Genomic DNA, 22,617 nt, shown 5'->3' on the forward strand with positions numbered 1-22,617 from the left:
AAGTCAGCACATGTACCAGCCACTCAGAGCCAGACAGTTGCTGCCTGTCAGTGCACTTTTTTAGGCAAGTGATACACTGTTAAATAGGATAGTTTACAGAAGACAGGATTTTGCTCGGCTGGTTCCTCTGACCAGAAGGGAAGTGGCTGGATCTCCCTTCTCCAGAAAGTAAGATTCTACCTGACTATCCAGTGGAAATCTATTTCCAAAAGTGATCACTACGCCTGTAAAGAAATCCAGATGTGTCCTTTCTCTGTGTCACTTGAGGCAGTTGCAAATAAAAACGCCACTTTTTGAAACTTCAAATGTGATACAGCTGTTTGCACAGTAGGGGGTACTGTGTGTCTGTCTCCCAAGGCTGTGGCACTTACTGTGCACTCTTCACATTTGTTTTATAAAAGATATCTGAAATGATTAAGCCCCATTGTTCATCCCCCTCTGTTCAGTTTTATATGTATGATTTAGTGGGGAAATAGAAGGACCGCATACGTAAAACCTCTGGCAAAGCTGTCTGAGAAGACTTTCTGACTCCTCAGTTCTCACAGTTTTTGTTACTCAGCTGTACCATCACTGAATATGTAATTGACTGCATCAGCGCTGTGTGATCAGCCACTTTTATGTTTATCATATGAAAAAAAGGGAGATGTCGATGGTGATGTTTGAGGTGAACAGTAGAAAGGCCGGTCAGTGATGTGTTTTTGACGTCAGCCTTCCTATTTTTACGGAGGAGGAAGAGGACGAGCACATATTTGGCCCTTGATGCTGCACTCCTCCTCCTCCTCCTCCTGCTTCTCTCCTCCTCTATCTCTTGCTCCCTGTACGTCTCAAAGGGGGGGAGATGAAATATTCAGAGGGGGCTGTCAGTGCACAATGTGCCTCCATTAGCGGGATGTGTTGCAGGATGTGCTGCTGGAAGACTTAACTGCATCAAGGAAGCTAACCTCGCAGGTCACAGTCCTGAGAGAGCAGAGCAAAGAGCACTGTTGGTCTCCAGTTTCCGTGTGTGATTGATCCGTATTTATGGCTCCCAATAAGAAACCAGAGATTTTATGCTGGCACCTGTCAAGTTGACCTAAATCACTACAATGTTAATAAGTGTTGCCAGTGTCAAATCAGGTGTGTTTTGGAGTATATATGTTTTCAATTTATTGAGGTACTATCTGGTTTTCAGTGATGGAGATGATGTTATATGCTGTAACTGCTGTGTGATGCTTGTTTCAAATACCTGAACAATGTATTTATCTGTCATGCTAAACACTGAAACAGTCTCATTTCTGAACTCCCTCGTGGAGAGAAGACGTCAGACAGTCTTGTTACATTTGCCACTCGCATTTTTTTCTAAAGCCAGTGGATCCTTAAAGGATAAGTTGACCCAAAAATTAAAATTCAGTCATATAGTCACCCTCATGCTGAGAAGTAAGAGAAACTAGAGCTGGAAAGTAGGGTGAAGTTTAATAGTTCACAAAACATTTCTGGAGCGTCACAGTAAAGTAGTGTTGCAGCATTCTCCTAAACAAATATGTAGATGGGGACTTCTTTTAAGTGAAAAACATAAAATGGCTGCATACAGCCCCAAGATCCCATATTGATTTGCTAAGGCATTATTTACACCCATGACACGCGGTCGAGCTTGTGCACCCGCTTCAGACGCATGGAAACACTTATCTTTGCAGCTACAGTAAAGATTTCAGTTTAAAAGGGGGTAAATAACATCTTTTCCAACTGTTTTCAAAATCAATTTGGGATCTCAGGTCTGCCGAAGACTTGGATTACAACAGGACGAGTGGTACGGAGCCATTTTATGCTTTCGTTCTGTCGTTTTTTTACATTTTAAAACAAGCCCCTGTCTACTTCAGTTGTTTAGAAGAACCCTGCGATGCTGTTTGACTGTGAAGCTCCAGAAGTGTTTAGTGGAAACTTCAGCTGTCTTTCTAATACACTTGAGCATGAGATGATGAACACATTTTCATATATTGGATGGACTTATCCTTTAAAAGCTTCCACGCTAGGTAAACCAAATGTCAAACTGTTGCATTAAGTGGAAGCCAGGAAATCTGCCTTTCTTCAGTCAACACAAAGGTTATTAGAAATGCAAAGCAGGTCAGTTTAATGAGAGTTAGACCTACAATTATTCTGATGTAAGCTTTTATTTTATCCAAGCAAATGTAGGTTTTATTTTTAGTTAGCAACATTAATGACGACCAGCTGTATTTATCAGGATGTTTTTGCGCTACTCCTTCATCCTCAGCAGACCTGCAGTCTTCATGTCACCGTATTCAGAGATTCTCCGCCATTAATCCTATATCGACATAATGGATAAAGTGATGCACCCTGATCGTCTTTATGTCTTTCCTCCGGCCGTGCGCTTCAGCCGCCGGGCTGTCGCATCCTCTCCCTGCACGGACAGCTGCCTGGCAACGGGAGGGGGAGGATACCACGGTCCCACGTGTCCTCCTCACCGCAGACCCAACGCAGTTCTCTTCGCTCTTCCCATCCCTGCGTTTCCGCATACCGCAGATTCATATATACGCGCAGCCTCGTCCGTACACCCATACGCGCCCGCGCTGCCTTGCGGAGCTATGCATCCGCGGTGCGCACTCTCCCGTTCCTCACTATTTCCTCACTGATCAATCTCCAGGCCTGTATCGATTATCTCCGCCATAAGCCTCTAGGTTATGATTCATTTTTCATCACTCTGATATGCTAATTCTGCAATAGCGGCCGGAGCTGAGAGGGCGAGAGAACAGAGAGAGAGAGAGAGGGGGAGAGATGAGAGGACGCGCGTCGTCAGATGTTTAGCACATTTCCTGTCGAGCTTCGCCATCGTTCCTGCTGCGCGCTGTTCCGTCTTTTTTCCTCCGCTCCCTCGGTCGGGTTCGTGGCATTTCGCGGCTCTCTCGATGTGGTAATCCGGGGGAATATGTGAAGATCATGCTGGCGGTGTGGTGCTTCATGGTCTTTGCTGCAGTGGGCGAGAGGCTTGCAGTCTCAGGTAAGAGAGAGAGAGAGAGAGGGGAGAGAAGAGAGAGAGTGGGGGTTTGGATGGAGAGCGGGAGCACCCTGTTCGTTTCCCGTTGCATCCACAGTTTTTTCTCCTCGCACCAGCACTTTTCCAACCCTGGTGTCGGCTGTGATTTAATTGTGTTGTCGGTGCCAAGCAGCCCACTGGCCCGAGAGCACTCTCCGATGCGGTTGATCTGCTGCATCAACACATTTCCATCGCAGCCCTGTTGCCTATCCAACGTACACATAACCATCTCCGGCTGGGATTTATCCAAGAAACATCTAAAAGCACATTATATATCTTGTATTTTGTAGTATTTTACAGCTTAATTGATGGTTGCTGAGATTTTAAGCGATATAGGCCCTGTGTATATGTGAATATGGGCGTCAGTCTATTAGCCTATAGAGCCTATAAACCATGATAGATTAATACATTAATTATTTTCCATCAGCACCTAATTATGTCCACTAAATGTCTTAGTATAAAGAAGTGAGTGCATGTTATTATCTGGTCAGTGTGATAAATTAGGTCAACAGACCATCAGTATACAGAAACAAACCCTGATCTGAATGGTTGTTAGAATGATCCCTTTCATTGGCTTTGCTTACTACACCACCGCCAGCTGCAGTTTAGGCAGGCTCAGGTGTGTCCCTACCTTGCCAAGCCCTCTACACACACCCATGAGCACATATGGTGATTGTCCCTGTTGTGCCACATGCAGGTGTGGACAGGAGCCCAGTGCAGGATGGAGGCATGTGGGACTGGTTTACCCCGGCAGGGCGGCCGGACAGCGGGGACACCGCCACTGAGCTCACCTATCCGAAGCGGCTGGTGCAGCAGATCGAGTCGGAGGAGGAGATGGCTCATGACCACTTGGATACCAGGGTGAAGAACAGCACAGGGGACACCTCGGTAAGCCGGTGCTCACGTTAACCCTACCCCTGTTTGCCAATTTTACTTTCATATCCCAAAGTCTGACTGTCTGCACATTGAATTACTGTGATTCTCAGCTCTGTGGTCTTAATTTGGGGACAAGGAATTAGAGTTTGACTGACAATCTTTTTGGGGGGCAAATGATGATTACGATTTTAGGGAGTAAAGAATTTGGATATTGATATATTGACCAATATATACACATTTTCTTTGCAATAATCCCTCAAATGTGGTTAGGGTTAGGGTTATTTTACAGTTTGACAATAAACTTAACTGTGTGAGAAGACATTTCTGCAACTTAAGTGTGTTCGGTAAAACAAAGTCTTCATACCAGCACATATCAGACAACATATACGCTGACACCGACATACATCAGTCAGGCTCTACAAGGAATACCAAGGGGTCCTTGACAAGTTCTTAAATATCCCAGATTAAAATGAGGAATGGATGAACCTTACTGTAATTTAAATAAAAAGAAACTATCCCAGTTGGACAATGTATGAGAATATGAGAATATTATTTTGGGTTACTGCTGCAGTAGGTTCACATGCTTTAATGTAGTAAATTGGATCAGTTTTCTCCTACTGTCCAGTGCTGCAGCACTTTATTCCCCCTCTGTCTGAGACGCTCTGTTTGACCTCCTGTCTCTTTAAGACCTCTGATTGGCCAACTCATACATGCCTGAGCCAGCATCACTCTGTGTATTTCCAATTGGCCCGGTCGTGTTTTCAGCTTCCACTTAGTAATGATATTTCACAAAGTCACATAAAGGTGGGACTACTGACAAGGTGTTTCAGGCACCTCAAGGGCAGGGTTTTCAGTGGGAGAGTGGAGCACCTGTTGGCATGAATCTTGGGCTTTTCACCTTTCTAGACGTTTCACATGCATAACAATCTATATAACATACTGAAGAAAGGGAAGAAAAGAAAAAGCACAATAGGTTTCTTTTAAAAACATGAAAAGACAACACTTAGGTCATATTGTGACATCCAGAATCTCAGGCGACACATACAGTCATCTATCACAATATCGATATAATGTCGATATATTGCCCACCTCATTTTTCCAGTGTCTGTAACAGTGCAGCACTCAGCTCTCTGCTGCTCACGTAGCTTCTGCTACACAGGGATGACAGTGCAGGGTGGTATCTTCGCAGCAGTCGCCGCTCCTCCTAATATTGGCCCAGTTAGCTGCCGAAAATCCCTTTGAATGTCCACAGTGAATGAAACCGACACAGACAAGTTTTTGTTTGACAGCCATTTATTCCACCCTGTAACATCTGGCAACAAGTCGTGAAACTAAAAACCTCCTAACCTGATTTTTAAACGGTGCAAGCATTGTAGTAAACCCACTGTTTATCAAAGATGCTGTTTGAATGCATGCATGCGTGTTTGTAGTGGCCCTCATCTCCAAATGACAAAGCTGAGCCCTTCCTGCAATATGCAGTCATCGTGTCCAATCATCTGACTGCCACGCTGAGCCCCCGACTTCTTCATTATTCAATCGTGTGTTGAAGTATGTCCCCATTAATTATGAAACAGGCCTGAGTGAGAAGTGCTGCATGGTCCAGGAGGCTTGAGCGCTTCCCATCCCTACACCCCCCACGCTTCTCTCTCTATGTCATGCTGATATGATGTAGTTCATATAACTGTTATGAGAGAGTACATTAAGCTCCTTTTACACACACACACACACACACACACACACACACACACACACACACACACAGTCACATGAAGACCGCAATTAGGATGAATGTTGTTGCCCCTGGAGCCCCTTGAATATAAAACAAGAACAGTAAATGTAAAACACAGTCATAAGATACAAATGATGACACTAACCAATAAGATGAGGATTCAGAAGTCCTCGTTTCAGCTAATGTACTCGTCTAACCCTGCCCTGTTTTGATTTGTAAAATATTTAAGATGCTAAGAATGAGGGGCATCCTAAATTTAGAAGCAGCAGGAGCTGAGCTTTTTCTCTCTGTTCTGTCATATCATGCTGCGCCGAAAATAGGTGAGGCAGCAGTTTTGCTTTACTGTTTTTTTGTTTGTTTGTTTTATCTGCCGTGATGAAAATGTTCAGATGACAAATGTTTTGCATTTTTTAGAATAAAGACTAAACTGGATTACAATTATTTTAAAATTTCAGGCTGAAGTTGATTTGCTGCATCAAAGATATCGATAATATTGGTTAAATCCATAAGGAAAAGCACTCACTGTGATAATTGTTACCACATATAACTAGCAGTTTGTTGTTTAATAGAAAATGTAATGCGTGAGAATTCACCATACCTCAAAAAGGATCCATCAGAAAGGAAATGGATTATGTGATTCGATCAAAGGCTCCAGGGCAGCTGCTAAACTTAAAAGACCATGTGGTGAGATTATTTTATCAAGATTGAAATTTAGTCACAGCTTTTGAAGTGAGAAGTTCTTAAAGGTGCAGGATTAAGGTCATCTAGTACAGCACTAGTACAGGTTGATGGCTCTGTATTTGTAGGGGTATAAATCACAAGTTTCATCATGGTGCAATACAATATTGATTCTTTAGACAGCAATATGATATTTGCCAATATCCAATATCTTCATGGCTGCTTGCCATTACCTGCCTGGCACCAGCACTGTTTGAAGGTTAAGATGCATCTTAAAGATGATGACATAGATCGATGTTTTCACTTTGTGCCAACTTTGTTAGATCGTTGATCATTGAATGATATATCAATTCACATTCATGGATCATTACACCCCTAACTATTTGACGACCTGGGAATGCGACTGAACAATTAACGATCTTTCTCCAGAATCGCTTATTGTGCCTAGTTTACAAACAGCAACCAACAAATCCTGCATACTATATCTTTAAAGCTCATTTTTCACCATTTTCTGACATTTTATAGTCCAAAGAATTACTCAGTTAATCAAGAAAATAATCAACAGGTTAATGGACACTGAAAATAATCATTAGTTGCAGCCCTAGTGGTGGTTTGTCAGCCACCTTAAGAACAGTCACAAAAAAAGATCAGAACACAAATGTAAATCTGTTGAACACTGTAACTGTATGGAGACAGAGCGCTGACGGACAGCATGCTTCATCCTCTCCAAGACAGTAGTAAGAAATCTGTTGTCCGTAGTCACTGGAGGGAACGATTCCTGGATAGTGATGCATGTTATTGTAAAAGCCCAGTGATTCACTGCAGCCTGGTTCCTCCAGACTGAGATCAAAGCCACGCTGGCACAGCCAGAGCTGCTGAGGAGACACACTGTTTAGTCTGCAGTAAATTTCCCTCTCTCTCTATCTGACTCTATCTTAGCTGGCCATGCTGTCTCCTTACCTCATCAGCTCTGTCAGCTGTTCATTAGAGACATTGGTACAGCATCGCTCAATATAGACGATACCAGTAAAGTTTCACCTCCTCCCCCCCTCCTTTTGTCGAGCCCGTCTCTATCCATCTTCATCACAGAACTACAGCACAGCTCGTGAGCAGCCATAGCTCTCTGCAGACATGCCTGCCTGAATGCTGGCAACCAGTGTCGATCAATGACGACTTTATCAATCATAAAATCCGAGCGGCTCAGATGCTTTTTGAGCATACACACTATTGATTCTGTTGAATTATTCATGAGATTTTCCAAAATCACTCTGTGGCCTTAACAGAGCTGCGCACTTAACCACAATTGTTTTGTTACACTTCAATTTATCAGAGATCAAATCTGTCTCTGTCTCGGTCACTGTGTTTTTGTTTTTCATTTCAGCCCGTCCACTTGGCCCAGAGCTGTTTTCAAGTGGGAGCCTTTGGACACACCTTTACTCTGGACCTGGAGCTAAACCAGTTAGTATTATCATCCAGAATCATCAGATCTGGCTGTTTGCACACGCTTGTATCAGTAGGTGCTCTTAATTTACTGCAGCTGTTCTCATTAGCATTTCCCTGCACTTAAGCAAATGCACTTAGCACCTCTATTATGTTACACGACAAGATGGGGAATACCAATGTGGCACGCACACATGCAGACTCTCACTGCTGCATTTTTACGAGGTTCCACGGATTTTATTAGCACCACATGTTAATATGGTCACCTTTTTTTTGTGAAATGTATTTGAAGAAAATTATCACAGATGAAACCCGAAATTCATAGCATCTGTCCTCTCTTTGCAGTCACCTCCTGTCTTCAGGATATGTGGAACGGCACTTTAACCAGGATGGCAGACCTTCGCAGTCTGTGGTAAGCCTGTTTGCGTGGGGTGGGGATGTGTACTGACGGGAATTTAGTGAGTGAACTTGTCGTTTGGAACACAGAAGGCAGCATATTAATGAGATGACCAGAGTCGCGGTGCAGCATTCAGCTCTTTGGCTGTAAAAACTGAAACTTTGTCACATTTTACACTCATGCTGCTGCCAGTGAATCTCAGAATGAATTAAAAGTTTGTCAAATGTGATGCCTCAAATGGTCTGGAGCTCATTATATAGCATAATTCCTATATTTTATGGTCATCTAAAGCTGAACTGTTTCATTTAAGTCTCATTTGAGACACAGAAGACGTGCTTTATGTTTGTTTCTATCTTTTAAGGCTGTTATTTTTAATTTAATTATGATGTTTTGTTGAAGTTTGGTCTCCTGTTTTATCTATTTATGGACAATGGTCTCTGCTTCAAAAGTAGCCTGCCATGACACCATTAGGATGATGTATGCTCTGATCCACATATGTGTCAGGCAGTGTTCCTGCTCTCTGCTGTGTCCTTTCCCAAAGAAAAAAAGCCAGTAGATGCCTGCGGTGTCAGACCAGAAGCTCAGAAAAAGAATCGAGAGATGACAGGAAAATGGATGAAAGCTCGAACATCTAATGGGATGTACGTTTGTCACGACAGACCAGAGGAATGTCACTGCATTCTGCTAGCCAGGAGGGATGGCTTTTTTTTTTTCTGTACAAATGTGCCACTCATTGCGCCCCCTCCTCAACCAACCAACCACCCACCCACCCACCCAGCCAGCACTCCATGTCCCCACCCACAATCGGTCCAAACTCTCCCTCGGTCCTCCCGACCAATCACAAGCCTGTTTCCATAGCAACGAGTTAGCTCAGCGGTGTCATTATGTTCCTGGCAGCGAAGAGAATGAAAGAAGAGGGAGGGAAGAGCCGAGCCGGCGAGAGAGGAGGAAGAGGAGGAGGAGGAGGAGGAGGGAATATGAGGAGTAAAATGCCAGTTAATACAAAGGCAACACGAGCTTTGGCACCGAGGGGGAGTCATTTTGGGGATGCATGTTCGTTCCCAGAGTGGCAGGAGGGAGGGAGACCTGTAGTCAGGCCAGATTGCCGCTCAGCTGGATGGAGGCCTCACGTGACGCCTCTGATGCTGCTGCTGGCAGGTGTGATGCATTCAAGGCAGCACATCACCAGACTGATCTTTGTCGTCAAAAGGCTTTTATTTGCATCAAATTTACTAAGCCATCGTTCACCGAGCTGTTGTGGCAAGGACGAGGCACCCTGCTGAACTCATTTTGATCCCGGTGAACCTGTTTTTTCACTTTTCTCACCTTCCCTGGTGGTTCCTTTCCGCTGCTGTGACCTTGTGAAGCCGTGCGCCCATTTTTGAGGGAGTGACGAAAGCCAGGGCTCTTGTTGTGGTAGTCAAGGTTGTTGTAAGGGCAGGGAAGAGCAGAGCACAACTCTTCTTTTAATCTCCTCTTATGGTTTTTAGTTGCAGCCTGCCTTCTGTATAGCCGCTCTGTTAAACAGCTAACAGTGTGGGCAATATAAGTGGTGATTTATTCAAGAGATTGTCAAGGGTCTACCTCCAGCTCTATTGTGAGTGAAGCATAGTAAGGTGGAGTAGAGCACAGGACACAAGTAGGTCACAAACTGTTCCAGAAACACAATAGTGGGGAAAGAGAGAGAGCCGCATATGCCGAGGTTTTTCTCCAGAGCTCACCTTCAACAATACGCAATGAAGTATAAATGCCTGAAGTGTGTCAGCAAAGGTTGTGTCATGAACAACAGTGGTGCATTGTGTCCACAGGGAGGAGAGCACTGCTACTACCAGGGAAGGTTAAGAGGTTTACCAGAATCCTGGGCAGCACTCTCCACCTGCCACGGCCTGTGGTGAGCCTGACAGTAAACCTTTATTTATAAAATCACAGAAAAGTTACCTGTGCATGCTAGAGCTGCAACAATTAATTGATAAGTTGATCGAAAATTAGTCGTCAACTAATAATAATTTTTCTTCTAGCAAAAATGTCAAACATTTTACAGACTAAACGATTAATCAAATAACCGTGAAAACAGCCAGCAGATTAATCGATAATGAAAATAGTTACTTACAGTTACTTATAGTTACTTGCAGCCCTAGAGCTTGCTGATCAGACTATGCTTTAATTTCCTGCACACAAATTAACAGCTTAATCTTCTAGTTTTCTGTCTGCTATCTGCTGCACATCTCACTGTCTTTCACCTGTTGTTGGTTCCTCAGTGGCATGTTCTCTGACGGCTTCTTCTCTTACGGGATCGAGCCAGTTCTCAATGGGAGCAATCAGGTAAAGAGTCAGTGAGTAGGTGTGATGACTACTGCGTATTTGTTGACCAGAATGATAGAGAATTATTTTGTCGTGTAGGGTGTAATTTATATTATAGCCTTATTAATCACAGATCACATTATATTACATCTTACTTCTAGTTAAGCACGTACGCAGAGTTATTAGACTACTAAAGTATGGTGAAATCACCTTTTAATGCCAAAAAAGAGTCGTAAATAAAAATTCGGGAGAAAAGACCCCATTGGTGGAGAAACACTTAGTATAAGCCAAAAAACTAAGCGTATAAATGAAACTATATTTTGCTTTGTTCTCTGTTTCCATGCTCTGCAGACTGTGGTGCTTTTTAGGTCCTAATGTTTCTAATGTCATCTGGGTGTGTTCTGTTGTAGGATGATGGCGCTCACTTAATCCGCAGGATGCCTGATATCAGACTTTCCCCACACTGCCCAGGTACAATTAGACCCAGCCTCCTATCCACCGTTGCAGTCATTTCTAAATAAATGTCACTTCATTTTCCTTAATTTGATGCTGCTGATGCTGCTGTGCAATAAACCTCCAACACTAGAAAAATCTTCACACCAAATAGAGAGGACAAAACAAATGTGATAATTGAATATGATGTAATTGTTAGTTAGTTCAGAGAGGGTGATAATTATAGTCACAGCTTTTTATGATTAGGAACTCTAATGTTTGGCTGAAATTGAGATAGTAATGCTTTCACTGCACCCTAAAGTGCTCTAGCTGTCTACAGCTCTGCTTCTCTCTGTGTCCAGACTGTGCAGAGGACAGCCAGTGGGAAAGCAGAGGAGGTGACAGTGATGAAGACGGACCAGACCAAATGAGGGAGCAGCAGGCGTCTGGGGGGTTGAAGCGATCCAAGAGATTTGTTCGCAAGCCCTCCGTCCAGACTGAGACCAAATATATTGAGTTGATGGTGGTCAACGACAATGACATGGTGAGTTGAAAGTACATTTTGCTGCTAATCATGTGGACGTCAAATGTGTAGTGGTGGTCAAAGAATTTGGAGTTGTCTGGGTCATTGAGGCCACGACATAACCTGGTTGTTCCAGCAAATACAATGTTGTTGCATAGTTGGCCTTCTGTGGCTGCAAAGCTGACAGAGGCAGCACATGAAAACTACAGTCCAGCTCGGGCTGCGTCTTTCTGTCCGAACCCAACCAAGTCTGAGAGCGTAGAAACTGAGTCAAAGCCGGGCTCGACAGGTATTCTGTTTTTTTATGTCCAAACGCAGACTGAGCCAAATACAGTTAATGTCAGCTGAATGGATGTTTACCGCCTGGAAAGTAACAAATAGTCTCTCTGTGTTGCGTTCCAAGTGTCACATAAATATCAAACCACTGCACTTAACAGGAGATATAGCTTCTACACAGACAGTAGGTCCATCAGTTATCATGTAGTATTACTGATCACTTATTTTTACACAATGTTTTTTTTTTCTTTCCACACTATATTTTGATGATTGAACCCAACCCGAACCCTGATAACATTTCTTAATGTTTTGTCCGAAGCCAGGATACCCGATCCGAGGGGTTCGGGTAGGGTATCCATGCTCTCATACAGACGGCTAATTTCATCTCGCAGCCAATGACATTAGTACGGTGTTACAGCTGTCCTCAGATGTCTAAATGTACAGATGCTGACATGTCAATGGAAACTGTCTTAAATTGAAGAGCAGCCTAACACTCCATGAAAAACAGTTTTCTATTGAAGCTCTTACTGTTCTATTAAACGCTGAAACACCAGCACAAGAGTTCAATAAAACAGTTTCTCCTTCTTACAGACATTATAGAAAGAGAATGAATGCTGATTAATTTTGATTCCAAACTGAAATGAAAAAGTTGCCTTTCGAGTTTTCACTAAGCAGTTCCTGGAAGTAGGATCAGTACAACATATCTATAAATTCATGCCTTAATCAAAGGGTCCTTACAAGTATAGATGTACAATTGTGGGTGTGTATGTGTTGAGTGAATGTGATCAATCCCTTGCACCATCTGTGTTTCTCTGTGTCTCCACAGTTTGTACAGCTGCGTCGCTCAAGCAGCCAAACCAAGAACTTTGCCAAAGCAGTGGTCAACATGGCAGATGCGGTAAGAGCTTGGTTTGTAGGATTATAATCCTCCCACTCCTAAACTCTGCATACACCACCACCTGCCAGGAAGTGTGTGTGTGTGTGTGTGTGTGTGATTTCCAAATGTTTTACCCCAGATAGCACACAGTTCTCCATTCAAAGTGAGTGTTCACAGCACAGGTGTCACGCGAACAAAGCAGTAGACTGATGGGCGTTTTTTTGGTCCCCAGATCTACAAGGAGCAGCTGAACACAAGGATCGTGCTGGTTGCCATGGAGACCTGGTCCTCTAAAAATATGATGCCAGTCATGGAAGATCCATTGATAACACTGCAGAACTTCATGAAATACAGGAAGGACAACATCAGAGAGCAGAGTGACGTCGTCCATCTTTTCTCGTAAGAGGACTGAAAAGAAAAAAATTAATAACTAGAGAATTAATTTGATGTTTGTATGCTAGTTGTTAAGTGATGGCATCTTTCCTGTGCGCCACAGAGGGCGGACATTTCACAGTAGCCGCAGTGGGACAGCCTACACAGGAGGAGTGTGCTCTTTAACAAGGGGAGGAGGAATTAATGAGGTGAGGAAAATCTAAAATGGATTTAGTCTTTCTTTCACACCAACATGGACTTTGTTGTTTTTGACAGAGCGAGGCTGGCTGATTGTCTGATTTTAAAGGTCCAGTGTGTAGGATTTAGCGACATCTAGCAGTGAGGTTGCAGATTGAACGCGTCTTGGCTCACCTTCTAAAAATGCCCCCGTCCAGACGAGAGTTTTCGCACCATTTCAGAAATAAACTCTTTCCATACTAACACACCTCAAATGTCACGTAGCCGTTCACTTGGCACGTCTGTGCTTGTGTAAACAGGAAAAAGATTGAATGTGTCTTTCTTAATATAGACAATATCACATCCATTCTGTGAGTATACAAACTCAAATAATCCGAAATCCCTGGACGTGACACATGCTCCGAGTTTACACTTACCAGTCATGCTACATACACTGATAAGGCCCATAGTTTCAGCGTCAAAAAATCCACTTAAATCCTACACGCTTGACCTTTAAGTACTTCCTGGCTGGATTCTGTCTCACATTAAAGCTTTCTTGTGTGGATTCTTTGTGTGTTTGTTCCAGTACGGGAATGTCGGTGCAATGGCCATCACGTTGTGCCAAAGTCTGGGCCAAAACATCGGCATGAGATGGAACAACGTACGCAACTCTGCAGGTAAAAGACACCATAGAAGCCTGATAACACAGGTGGAAGGATGGAGAGATCAATGAACAGAATGTGTGAAGGAGAGAGACAGAGGACGATAGGGAGGGGTGGGATTTATAGCCGGGATGTGAGAAAGAGAGAGTTGGGTGTTGGTATCCCTGTCCAGCGGTTCTCTTCTGTAATTAGACTTCCCCATTAGGTGATTAGTCACCTGCGTCCATGAAGGAGGGGCTGGTGATTAGAGCATTGCTGCCACTGAACAATGGGCTCAGTGATTAATGTTGAGGAGCCATCAGGTCCATTATTCAATGCCAGGACCAGAGCTCATTGCGCTCACTATAGGCTACCAAACCGCTGTCACTAGGTATCAGCTCTATGAAAAGTCTTTTCATTTTGTTGATCATAAATCTTTTTTCTCAAGTGTCACAGCTTGGGTTGTAAATGCTGATCAACATGTTATTTTTCTCCATTATTAAGTCACCTTTGTTCACCCTTTTTGTCTTCTTCACAGGAGACTGCAGGTGCCCAGATGCCTGGCTGGGCTGCATCATGGAAGACACGGGGTAAAGATCCACATCACAGCAAACACACCTGTAAAATGCATCGCTCTCCGTCTGCTGACACGATTTTACCAGCAGACAGCAGGACTATCTCCCTGTCGCGCTCCCTCTATGCTGCGATTCGTTCCGTTCATTTCACTCAATTAGACAATTAAACACCTGGAACAGAGGGATGCACTGACTTTTTACTCAGCCTTCAATGAGCCAAGCCGGCTTGTATTTGACGTTTTAAGCAAATTTGTTGGAACATCAGACATCAACGAGCCGACCACTGTGTAGGAATTAAAAATCGAATTAAACATATTGACTCTACAGGATGGGTGATTTGGATTTGGCTCTCCTGACCAGATGGAACAATACAGATTTCAATGATTCATTTGAGTAATATCTTACTACAGATGGTAACATTTCTGTCAGATTGCAAAGTGGCACAGACACCCACAGTGGAACTGGCATTCCTCACTGGCAGAAAACCATTGTGCTGACTTTATTTTATTTTATTTTTTGAAATTTTTTTGTCATGTCGTGGTCTTGATCTTGTGTGTCTGTGTGTGTTTGTGAACACAGATACTATCTGCCCAGAAAGTTTTCTCGCTGCAGTGTTGATGAGTACATCCAGTTCCTGCTCCAGGGGGGTGGAAGCTGCCTCTTCAACAAGCCCAACAAGGTGTGCGGAGGTGTAGGATGTGTGTGGGAGGAGCCACATCATTATTTATCGACCATTTCATTATTCTCGTGGTCGAATTTCCATCAGAACACACATTTACTTACATTTACTTTAAGTAAAACTCTATATTCTCTGTGTACTCTCGGCCAAATGTCTCCTATATTACTGACACATTTCATCTCTCGTCCATCTGTCTCCCACTTATATATGTTCTCATATATGTCACTCTCTGGTTCCCTCAGCTGTTGGACCCTCCAGAGTGTGGGAATGGTTTTGTGGAGCCAGGAGAAGAGTGTGATTGTGGATCCCAGGTGGTGAGTACCCAGCTGGACATCAGGCATGAAAGCCAGCTCTTTAACCTTCAGCAGATGGATGGTACCTTGTGGGTGTGGTGTTTACTGGAACAGAGCTGGAGGTTTTGGCTCATTATAGTATGACTTGTAGACTGTTGGTATTAAGTCATTGGCCATCTATTCCCCCGTTCCTTCCACTATCTGCGTGTACTGTTTTCATGAAACAATGACAACCTCCAAGCTAATGACCTTCACGCTGAAAATGGCAAGTTACTCTAACACTAACCTGTTCTCTAATGATGCAAATGTAAACAAGCTAGCAGCTATTACCTTTTCTTTTGTGGGGATTTAGCCATTTTAATGTCAGGGCTCGCCTCCACCAAGTTTCCCCAGACACTATTTCCCAGGGGCGCTGCATCCCAGGCTAAGCGCAGCCCAAGATCATTTCTGATTGGTTTAAAGACATGCAAACGAGCCAAAACGTTCCCCCTGATATGTGTCCAAGGACATTTTAATGAATCAGATCTAGTGTGAGTGTTTCTGTGACTTCCTGTACGGACTAAAGGCTGCTGGAAAACTGTCCGACTTGTCAGCAGTTTTTTGTCTCTGCCCTCTGTCGCTGCCGCCTGCTCTCGTCCGCTTTCCAGGCGAGGCGCAGTTCTTCTCAAACTTTTGTTTTCCTGTCTTTGGCTGCAGGAGTGTGCGCGTAGTGGAGGAGCCTGCTGTAAAAAGTGCACACTTACCCACGATGCCATGTGCAGTAACGGACTGTGCTGCAGTTTGTGTAAGGTGAGTCCAGCAAGGAGTCAAAAATGTGAACTTCATTCAACTTAATACATATATTTATTGTCTTTAAATGAGACTCTGATGTGATGAAGTATGCAGTGGTTTCCCCCAAATATAGGTGACAAAAACTATTTAAGAGTTTAGTTTAGTAAAGTTTTAAGAGTCTGAGTTGATCCAATTTCAATAAAATGCAAAAGTGCCATGCTACATATCTACATTTTCAGACACTTTAGACAGCCTGTATGGTGCATTGCATTAGAAATATGATTACCTGATGCCTTTTTATGCTGTGACCCAGTATGAGCGGAGGGGCGTGGTATGCCGAGACGCTGTAAACGACTGTGATATCCCAGAGACCTGCACCGGAGACTCGAGCCAGGTAGAGTCAACCGCGCTGTACGTAACACTGAGAAAAAGACTGCAAGATCATCCAGAGTCTCCAGAACATGATGTACTTTTCTTCTTTTGCAGTGCCCTCATAATGTCCACAAGCTGGATGGCTACATATGTGAAAACAGTCAGGTAAGTGTTTGTTTGTGACGTGGCGTCAAGTCTGCAACTCACTCTCGTGTATGCTTGATTACTGTTGTCTCTACAGGGCCGCTGTTATGGTGGGCGATGCCGGACTCGTGATGGACAGTGTAGGGGACTCTGGGGTTATAGTAAGTATAGAACACACACTCCTTGCACCAGGAAATTGTACGTTATACAGTCAGATTACTGTATATACATAATTTGTAGTTTCAGTCTCCTGGTGACAGTCTAATTTGTGTCTTTGTTTGCCTTCCCAGATTCAGCAGACAGGTTTTGTTATGAGAAGCTGAACGCCGAGGGAACAGAGAAAGGCAACTGTGGTCCAGGTCCTGAAGGCCAAGGTTGGCTCCAGTGCAACAAGCCGTGAGTCACACTATTCCCCTTGATATTCTCATTAAAGAACAAGAGTGTGTTTACTCTGCTTCTTTAGTTTGAGGCTTTACTGAATTTAAGGCTGGCTTTATTTTATCATTTTCAATAAATATCATAAAAAGACCAAAACCATCAATATTTCTATCATTAAGTTATGTATGTCTGTGAAGGGAAAGCACAGCTTACACCTCAAGGCTATACCTAATTTTCCTGTTCCTGTTTAGGGATGTCTTATGCGGCTTTCTCTTCTGTGCCAACGTGACGATGAAGCCAAAGTTCGGAGATCTGCAGGGTGAGGTGACCAGCTTCACGCTCTACCACCAGAACAAGTACCTGGACTGCAGGTAAGAGGTTCACATCCATCTGATCCGGAGCATGAAAATTAAAATATTGTATCCTCATGTGTCTGAGATGTTTGGATGCTTCGCTCAGAGGTGGCCATGCTCTCCTGGAGGACGGCTCAGACCTGGGCTATGTGGAGGATGGCACCCCCTGTGGTCCAAACATGATGTGTTTGGAGCGACGCTGCCTCCCTGTGGCCGCGTTCAACCTCAGCAGCTGTTCAGGATCCAACTTTGGACGCATCTGTTCCGACCACGGGGTACAAAAAATTCCCAGCAAACACTGATTTGGTGGTTTGGGGGTCAAAAGATACCGAGACATTGAAAAGTGAAAGTTTTTCAAAAACATAAGTTACTTGCACTCTTTATTAGGTAAACCTGTACAGTGTAATTTAATCCAACACAACCTCTGGTTGGATTTATAGACATCTTTTGACCTTCAAATCATCACCAGATCTTCGCTCACTGGCTGCACAGTTATTTTAAATATTTCTGTGTGTCTCTCTTTTGGCAGCTGTTGCACTTGACTGTCATCTCTCTCTCTTGTAGACCTGCAGTAATGAGGTGAAGTGTATCTGTGACAGGGACTACACGGGGAAGGACTGCAGTGTCTTTGACCCCATCCCTGAGCCGACAGTCCAGCCGGGCCCAGAGAAGAAAGGTCCATAGCACCCCTCAGCCTGCCCATGTCTCTCTTCTTCTGTCTGCCTCTCATATCCCCCTCATAGTCTCTAACCCCTCATCACTGTAGCTTCTCTGTGAACTGTAAACACAAACACAAAGAGTAGTCCACCTGATTATTGTGAGAACATCAATATTTAGACCACACAGTGTTTTCCTTCCTACCGGGTTTCAATGTTGGAAGAGTGTGGGTGTGTGTTGCGACATGTTTATCCACTGGAGCATATGTGAATGTACAGTATGTCAGTGTATGTGTGTGTGTATGTCTTGCAGGCACTGTCATCTTCAAGAGTCTTCCTTACTTTCTTGCAGTCTGCCAATGACACAGAGCAATTGAGCAGCTGCTCTTATAGGGCCAAAAAAGCCACCCTGAGCAAGAGGGTGTCCAGCTGAAAGAGCAGGAGAGGGGGAATGAGAACAAAGTAATAAAACTCTCTCTCCTTTGTTTTTTTTTATGTAACTGTTGTCTTCCTGACCTCCCTCGCTCACCCGCCCGTTCTCCCACCTCCACCCCACGTGCTGGTTTCCTCCTCTTTCCCTCCATCTCCTCTCTCTCACTGTCTGCAGGTATCTTACCATCTGCCTCTCTCTCTCTAGTTGATGTTGTTGATGTACGGTGTTGATGCTGTCCTCTGACGTGTGTTTTTTAGTGGTGTTGTTTTGTTTCTGCCCCTTCCTCCTCCCCTTCCTCCTCCGCACCCTTCCTCCCTCCTCCTTCCTCTGCGCAGGTCCCAGTGGCACCAATATCATAATAGGGTCCATCGCAGGTGCTATTCTCCTGGCAGCTATAGTCCTAGGGGGAACAGGATGGGGATTTAAGTAAGAGTTCTGGCATGCCTTTGTGTACCTGTCTGCTTCTACCTAAAGGAAACCCCGCCCTTGCCACTCTCACCCTTCTGATATAGATGCAACTCGGGGGAGGGGGGGATGGGGAATTGACCGTGCTAATGCTCGAGCCACTCCAGGCGTTAGAAATCTGTGAGAAACATCAAACCGGTTGTTTTGTTTTCTTTGATCGAATCATAAATCAACCCTGAGCTCCCTCCTGCACCTTTCCTCCACCTCCCTCAGCTGCAAGGCCGGCCTTTTAAATGTAATGACAGGGCAGGACCGAGATGTTAATCTGCCAGGAACCCCTGCAGCACTTCTCTCCAGTCTATTAGATCTGTGAGCCTTTTAGGAAAATGTTTTAATGATTACAGTGGGTTAACATAAACACCTCTTTTAATACGTTTTACCTTTGGTGCTCTTTTTAGCCTGCATTATCCTGTTGGCAGCATCCTAACCCTAAATGCCCTCGCTGAAATGCTTTTTCTGCGCTGTTCCACCTGTGCATGTTTGCTATCGTTCACTCCTTTTACTCTGACCTAAAAGGACTGCTCTGTCTTTACTCACAGTTAGATTAATAAGATAATCATGGCTGATTGACGGCCTGTTAATTGAAAAGCTAAGTCTAGCATGTCCTTTTAGGGCCAGAGGTAAGTGTCTGTGCATGTTTGCATGAGCTGTAAGCAGGAAGTTTTCTCTTCCTAGTCAGACCTCTGGCTTAGAGGGTGGGTGTAATAGTTCCTGGTGCAGCACCTTGTCAGGCTCTATGGGGCTGAGAGGGTCAGTGCCATGACTACTGTAGACCTGCTGCATGATATGTCATCACTGTAATCTGCCAAGAAAGATTTTGGAGAGGACTGTTTGAATAATTTATTGAATGACTTGTTTTTGTTCTTAAATCTGACAGCATTGTCGTTAAATCTGAGCTAACAAGTGAAGCCAGTCTAAAATGAAAGAAAATGGTTAAAACTAGGGATGCACGATATCTATCAGACCAGTGTTAGGAAATGTATTGGTATTGATAAAGCTGATTGACTCATCAAGCACAGCATTAACCAACTCGGATACAAAAAGTGGCTGTTTGCACCTTGAACGTTGATTTGGGATCCACCAATAAACAAAGACAAGAGGGAATATTTGAATATTTTAAATTATTGGGTCTCTTATCTGTGTCAGCCACGAGAAAAAGAAAAATGAACAGTTATCGGTATTGGCTGAAAAAAATGTATCATGCATCCTTTGTTAAAATATTGTTTAACACAGTGTGTTTGAGCTAGTTTTAAACAGTAACAGATAATTGTTAATGAATTATATTTTTCACTTGCAGTTTTACTGTTATTGCTTATTCCTCTTTTACATTTCATGTGCTAATGCAAGATGATGAGCTTCATAACATGCTTCTAAAAAGAATAATTTAACTTGTTACTCATTAGTTTGTCACTTTTCCTGTTGTCACTGACATTTTGTCTTTTCTCCCAATGTGTGCTCGGGATGCAGGAACATTCGAAGAGGAAGGTATAACCTTGCAGGACTGTGTGATGTGCTGTCAGTGGAGAGGCATCACAAAACATCCCATCACTAAATCCCATAGCATGGCCCTTTTATCCACTATATAAAGTCCATTATCCCCCAGAGCACCATTATCCCATTCAAGTTCTTGCTAAAAATAAAAAATAAAACCCAATCCCATAAAATTCCCTCCATAGTTTCTTCCATCTCTCTTCATATGCAAAAGTCTCTGCTAACAATCTCCCTTTCCTTCTCTTTCAGATCTGGTGGAGGATAAGATGCCTGTCTGTCTTTCTGTCTCTGTGTCCTGTCTACTCCTGTCTTCCTCCTCGCACTGTGTCGTTTCCACATCGGAGAAGAGGGGAACTAAAAAAAAAAAAAAGTCTTCCACTCCTGTCCCAAAATCTTTCCAAAACCTCTTCCGATTATCGTTTCCTCCACGGTCCCGTCTACCCCCTTTTGTCTGTCCTCATGCCTGGCTCCTTCCTCCTCTGGGCCTGTGGAGCTCGTCTCACCATACCAGCCAAATCATACTCGCGTGGCTGCTGCCAGCGGGCTGCTGAGGATTGTGTCCGGGCCACGCCTAGAGCGAGCAGGTGGCTCTCCCTGTGGGAGACACCGGGGTCTTCCTTCAGTCCCTTGGCTCTAAGAATGTGCTTCGGTGTCTGTGTACGTCTTTTCTCACATCTCGGACAGTCTGATGAAGAACATATCAACGGTGGACCAATTTAATAAGAGACATGTCTTTCCAATGCCTGCCTGCCTGCCTGCCTGCACAGAAAACTAAACTGGCCACCTACAGCTAAATGTTGGACTAACACACAGACTCACTAAAAGACTGAAATATGTCACAGGAGCTGATTCGTCTCCTTTTTTCTTAAAAGAGATGGACCTGAGGCAGTTCCTCCAAGGCCAGGCCTCGACTAGGTGCATCTCAAAGTGGACAATTACATGTTTTTAATCTACAAAGTTTGGCAACGTGGACAAAAAGGAAAAGAAACCACACGTTGGACTGTTGTTAGCATGTTTTCCAAAGAGAGGCTGCAGAAGGACTAATGATCATATAAAACGATGGCTCAAAAACCAGTGAAAAGCCAGAGCCCAGACAGATTACTGACTTTTTGTTCATTGTCATTTGTCCCCAACCCCCACACGCCCCCTTCCACAAGTTTTCAGGTACAAAAAGGGAAGCTAGGTATAATGGTTTTGGGATCATTTTAAACCACTGAACTTTGAAGCAGCAGAGACCGTAACTTAGTGTTTTCAACCACAGACTGACCAACATACATTCCACTATATCGTCTGTGTGAGCGCTCACTTCTTTCAGGCCCAAAGTTTGTACGCTTAGGAGGTTCAATCTGTATGTCTGTTCACGAGTGAATGTACAAGATTTTTAAAGGTAAGAAAGAATGTATGCGTGTTTACATTAGTGTTAGGGGCAGTTGTGTCCATGTACACATTAACACTCCTCCTATCACAGGTAGATAGGCAGGTTTTTACCTCTAGAATATCGTCTCTTTCTACAAACTGTTGTGCGCTGCAGCCATGGTACCATAAAGGCAGCACATCAACAGTTTTTATGTCAATGTATCTACAGAAAATGAGCACTAGCCAACTGTATGCACACCTATTTGTAAATATGTGCAAGATATACTGAATGTTAAATGCACTGTATGAAGATTTATTTAAAAGCTATGTTAAAATAATGAGTTGTATCTGTTCCAGCAAACACACAGCTGTCAGTCTCTCGACACAAACTGCATCTGCAAACCTCTCCTACATCTTTAAATGTGGCGTAGCAGCTGAGCCAGCTGTCTCGCGATTCTCTTATCATTCCAGCTATCACTTAAATGTCATGACTCTTTTGTACATTTGTTGATAGCCCTCAGCCCTGGGTGAGCGCCTCAGCCCAGAGGCTTCCCTAACAATCCCCGCTGTAAATGAGATTAAAGAGATCTAGTCTGGGGTCCAGGAGGCAGCTTGGATGAAACCGTATGCGTGTATGAGGTCAGATGGAGGTTTGCACTATGGCGGATGCACTATTGTTACTATTACAATATGTACATAGTTGGTATCAAGTACAATCTGTTCTGAAGTTTACGGGGGAAAAAAGAAAATAAGATGCATCCTATCCCATATTTTTAGACACTATCTTTTTGAATTGAGACAAAAAGAAAGAAATGAACTGAGGCTTGTAGTTGAATTGAAATGGAAAGAATAAAAGTACTAAAACATCAAATCACACCTCCTACTCTCACATCTCACTGTCTTC

General features: G+C 43.7%; 1 protein-coding gene across 6 annotated transcripts; it reads left to right on the plus strand.

Annotated features, from left to right (window-relative positions):
* The first annotated feature begins 62 nt into the window (after positions 1–62).
* On the plus strand, positions 63–22,589 carry LOC141020227 (disintegrin and metalloproteinase domain-containing protein 11-like). 6 transcript variants are annotated; one of them, XR_012180802.1, is made up of 26 exons: positions 2,729–2,992; positions 3,726–3,916; positions 7,693–7,769; positions 8,097–8,163; positions 9,957–10,039; positions 10,407–10,470; positions 10,860–10,920; positions 11,244–11,425; positions 12,507–12,578; positions 12,790–12,956; positions 13,054–13,138; positions 13,693–13,783; positions 14,286–14,337; positions 14,902–15,001; positions 15,244–15,315; positions 15,991–16,083; positions 16,379–16,459; positions 16,552–16,602; positions 16,679–16,742; positions 16,872–16,977; positions 17,211–17,330; positions 17,419–17,587; positions 17,877–17,988; positions 18,282–18,430; positions 20,334–20,351; positions 20,607–20,627. XR_012180802.1 is itself a non-coding variant. In XM_073495306.1 (26 exons), the coding sequence occupies exons 1-26, from the start codon at positions 2,932–2,934 to the stop codon at positions 20,620–20,622; spliced, it is 2,346 nt and encodes a 781-aa protein (XP_073351407.1). In that variant the 5' UTR covers positions 2,729–2,931; the 3' UTR covers positions 20,623–20,696. The 6 variants fall into 6 exon arrangements, 3 of the variants coding, with proteins under 3 accessions (XP_073351406.1, XP_073351407.1, XP_073351405.1); XM_073495306.1 differs by lacking the exon at positions 18,282–18,430 and adding an exon at positions 18,737–18,827 and having other exon boundaries at positions 20,607–20,696; XM_073495305.1 differs by lacking the exons at positions 2,729–2,992; positions 18,282–18,430 and adding an exon at positions 63–168 and having other exon boundaries at positions 20,607–22,589.
* The last annotated feature ends 28 nt before the right edge of the window (positions 22,590–22,617 follow it).

The sequence above is a fragment of the Pagrus major genome, chromosome 23 (genome assembly GCF_040436345.1).
Source record: "Pagrus major chromosome 23, Pma_NU_1.0".
Lineage (NCBI taxonomy): Eukaryota > Metazoa > Chordata > Actinopteri > Spariformes > Sparidae > Pagrus > Pagrus major.

Bases quoted from the DNA above. Each gene is read 5' to 3' on its own strand.
- LOC141020227 (XM_073495304.1), top strand. From the start codon at position 2,932: ATGCTGGCGGTGTGGTGCTTCATGGTCTTTGCTGCAGTGGGCGAGAGG. The intron at 12,579-12,789 runs GTAAGAGCTTGG...TTTGGTCCCCAG, and splicing joins TGGTCAACATGGCAGATGCG to ATCTACAAGGAGCAGCTGAA. The intron at 16,978-17,210 runs GTGAGTCACACT...GTTCCTGTTTAG, and splicing joins TGGCTCCAGTGCAACAAGCC to GGATGTCTTATGCGGCTTTC.